The 3,412-nt window shown below is 43.4% G+C and overlaps 1 protein-coding gene across 1 annotated transcript in view; it reads right to left on the bottom strand.

The window, feature by feature from the left end:
• Positions 1 to 3,412, bottom strand: part of LOC119417973 (kinesin-like protein KIF26A) — a 60,441-nt gene that overhangs the window by 820 nt on the left and 56,209 nt on the right. Inside the window, exon 16 of the mRNA XM_037685220.1 lies at positions 2,338 to 2,488. Coding sequence (XP_037541148.1) covers positions 2,338 to 2,488 — 151 coding nt within the window. The remainder of the gene's footprint in view (positions 1 to 2,337; positions 2,489 to 3,412) is intronic.

Below are 3,412 nucleotides of genomic sequence, written 5' to 3'. Positions count from 1 at the left end.
GTTCCTCGTGGTCCAGCGGCACAGAGAGGAGGACGAAGGGTCCAGGTGGAGGCACGGACGGAGGTGATGAGGTGAGAGGCAGCAGGTACCGTTTGTAGACAGGCAGGTTGGAGGCAAGTGCAGCAGGAGCTCCAGGATGATGACGTGGAGGAGATCAGGTACGTCCAGGGAGATCCTTCAGGAATCAAACTTGGAGGGTACAAGAAGTCTGATAATCCTAATCTTTAGAAAACAAGAAGACTGTCACAAATACCAGAGGAAATCCAACGTTCCAGCAGAGAAGAGAACACTTCAGCACTTCTTTATACTCCTGAGGTCATTACAGCTGCACGGTGGCTCAGCTGCTAGAGATGTTGCCTCTCAGTGAGAAGGTTGCTGGATCAAATCCCAGCTGGGGGCCTTCCTGGGTGGAGTTTGCATGTTCTCTCCGTGCTGCGTGGGTTTTCTCCAGGTGCTCCAGTTTCCTCCCACAGACCAACAACATGCATGTTAGACTGATGGTAACTCTAAACAGTCCCTAGGTGAGAGAGAGAGAGAACGTTTGTCTTGTTTGTTTCTATGTGTCCCTGTGATGGACCAGAGACCTGTCCAGGTGTCCCCAGCTTCTCGCACAGTGACTGCTGGACATGGACACTAGTGACCCCCATGACCCAAAAAGGAAGAAACGGGTAAAGATGACGGACGGACGGACGGACGGATGGACGGATGGACGGATGGATGGACGGATGGATGGACGGATGGATGGACGGATGGACGGATGGATGGACGGATGGACAGATGGATGGACGGATGGACAGATGGATGGACGGATGGACGGACCACAGCTGCTGCTCTGCCACTCAAGAAGCTGCAGAAGGAAAAACACTGGAATCCCACAGGCAGAATGTACAGAAGACCACCTCTCTTGGGTTTCTTCAGCAGAACATGAAGTGGTTCTCTCAGGTTCTTTAAGCAGAACATGAAGTGGTTCTCTCAAGTTCTTTTAGCAGAACCTAAAGTGGTTCTCTCAGATTCTTTTAACAGAACATGAAGTGGTTCTCTCATTTTCTTTTAGCAGAACATGAAGTGGTTCTCTCGGGTTCTGTTATCAGAACATGAAGTGGTTCTCTCGGGTTCTGTTATCAGAACATTAAGTGGTTCTCTCAGGTTCTTTTATCAGAACATGAAGTGGTTCTCTCAGGTTCTGTTATCAGAACATGAAGTGGTTCTCTCAGGTTCTTTTATCAGAACATGAAGTGGTTCTATCAGGTTCTTTTATCAGAACACGAAGTGGTTCTCTCAGGTTCTTTTATCAGAATATGAAGTGGTTCTCTCAGGTTCTGTTATCAGAACATGAAGTGGTTCTCTCAGGTTCTTTTAACAGAACATGAAGTGGTTCTCTCAGGTTCTTTAAGCAGAACATAAAGTGGTTCTCTCAGGTTCTTTTATCAGAACATGAAGTGGTTCTCTCATTTTCTTTTAGCAGAACATGAAGTGGTTCTCTCAAGTTCTTTTATCTGAACATGAAGTGGTTCTCTGAGGTTCTTTTATCAGAACATAAAGTGGTTCTCTCAGGTTCTGTTATCAGAACATGAAGTGGTTCTCTCAGGTTATTTTATCAGAATATGAAGTGGTTCTCTCAGGTTCTTTTAACAGAACATGAAGTGGTTCTCTCAAGTTCTTTTATCTGAACATGAAGTGGTTCTCTGAGGTTCTTTTATCAGAACATAAAGTGGTTCTCTCAGGTTCTTTTATCAGAACATGAAGTGGTTCTCTCAGGTTCTGTTATCAGAACATGAAGTGGTTCTCTCTGTTTCTTTTATCAGAATATGAAGTGGTTCTCTCAGGTTCTTTAAGCAGAACATGAAGTGGTTCTCTCAGGTTCTGTTATCAGAACATGAAGTGGTTCTCTCGGGTTCTTTTATCAGAACATGAAGTGGTTCTCTCAGGTTCTTTCATTTTCTTTTAGCAGAACCTAAAGTGGTTCTCTCCGGTTCTTTAAGCAGAACATGAAGTGGTTCTCTCAGGTTCTTTGATCTGAACATGAAGTGGTTCTCTCAGGTTCTTTGATCAGAACATGAAGTGGTTCTCTCAGGTTCTTTAAGCAGAACATAAAGTGGTTCTCTCAGGTTCTTTGATCAGAGCATGAAGTGGTTCTCTCAGGTTCTTTAAGCAGAACATAAAGTGGTTCTCTCAGGTTCTTTCATTTTCTTTTAGCAGAACCTAAAGTGGTTCTCTCCGGTTCTTTGATCAGAACATGAAGTGGTTCTCTCAGGTTCTTTGATCTGAACATGAAGTGGTTCTCTCAGGTTCTTTAAGCAGAACATAAAGTGGTTCTCTCAGGTTCTTGGTACTCACAGTCTCCGGTCCATTTGCTGGGTTCGAGCATCAGTCGGTTCTTGGCCTCCTCCAGCTCCACCTTCAGCTGCTCGTGTTTGCTCCTCAGCTCTCTGATCATCTGCTGCCGCTTCTCCAGCATCCTCAGCCGGGCGTTGAAGTACAGCAGACCCTGAAGAGTGAACAGACACCGGGTCAGAACCAGAACCCTGCAGAAGCTCTGCCCTGTGTGACTCTGTTTACGGATGGGAGGATTACGGAAGCAGAACGAAGAGCCCCAGCACGCTCACGCTCTACAGATGGATTTAATTAAGAGTCAGCCGAAGATAAAATTAGCATTAATCTGTGGAGTTAATCTGCAGGACGGAGGATTAGGGACAGCTGAGGAGAGCAGGGGACACACAGGTGGACCACAAGTCTCTGCTCTTACAGCTGTGACAATAAATCCGCACAGATCAACAACCAGTTCATTACGAGCATGATTTAACTGAACTTATTCTTTTTATTAGAATAAAAAGCAGTGAAGCACAGAAATATTTATTCTGCTGAAAATTAAAATCTATGTCAAGTATCTGGTTGTTAAACTTTAAATATGTAAAACCGACATCAAACTGAGAGCAGCTTCATGTTCCTTTATGATTGTTATGTTGAATATGTTTATTTTATTTTTTTCAATTACACTTTATTTATACCGGTATCTCACTGAGTCACGAGAACTCATTTTTGAGTTCAAACATTTATTGTTAATTAACTTTAATTATTGAGCACAACTCAAACAAACTTCACAAAAAGAAGCGTTACGCAGATTTCTTCATCGCTGACGGTTTAAAGAGTGAAGGTTTGTAGTTGTGAGGAGAGTGTTTTTCTGGAATTGAACAGAGAATGTTTTTATTGCAAGATGTTCAAGGTGGTTACACTGAGGAGCAGCTCAGAGGTAGATTCTTTTTCTTGTCTGAGGCGGCGCAGAGCGACAGATCCCGGAGAGGAGGGAGACATTTTCTAAACCACCAGGAGCAGTGGAGGAGCCATGGGTACATATATAAACATATACATATATATATACATATACATATATATATACATATATATATATATA

The sequence above is a fragment of the Nematolebias whitei genome, chromosome 12 (assembly GCF_014905685.2).
Source record: "Nematolebias whitei isolate Nwh7 chromosome 12, NemWhi1, whole genome shotgun sequence".
NCBI classification, from domain to species: Eukaryota; Metazoa; Chordata; class Actinopteri; order Cyprinodontiformes; family Rivulidae; genus Nematolebias; species Nematolebias whitei.
The sequence above is the reverse complement of the archived record's forward strand: the minus strand, read 5'-3'. Positions and strand labels throughout refer to the sequence as shown.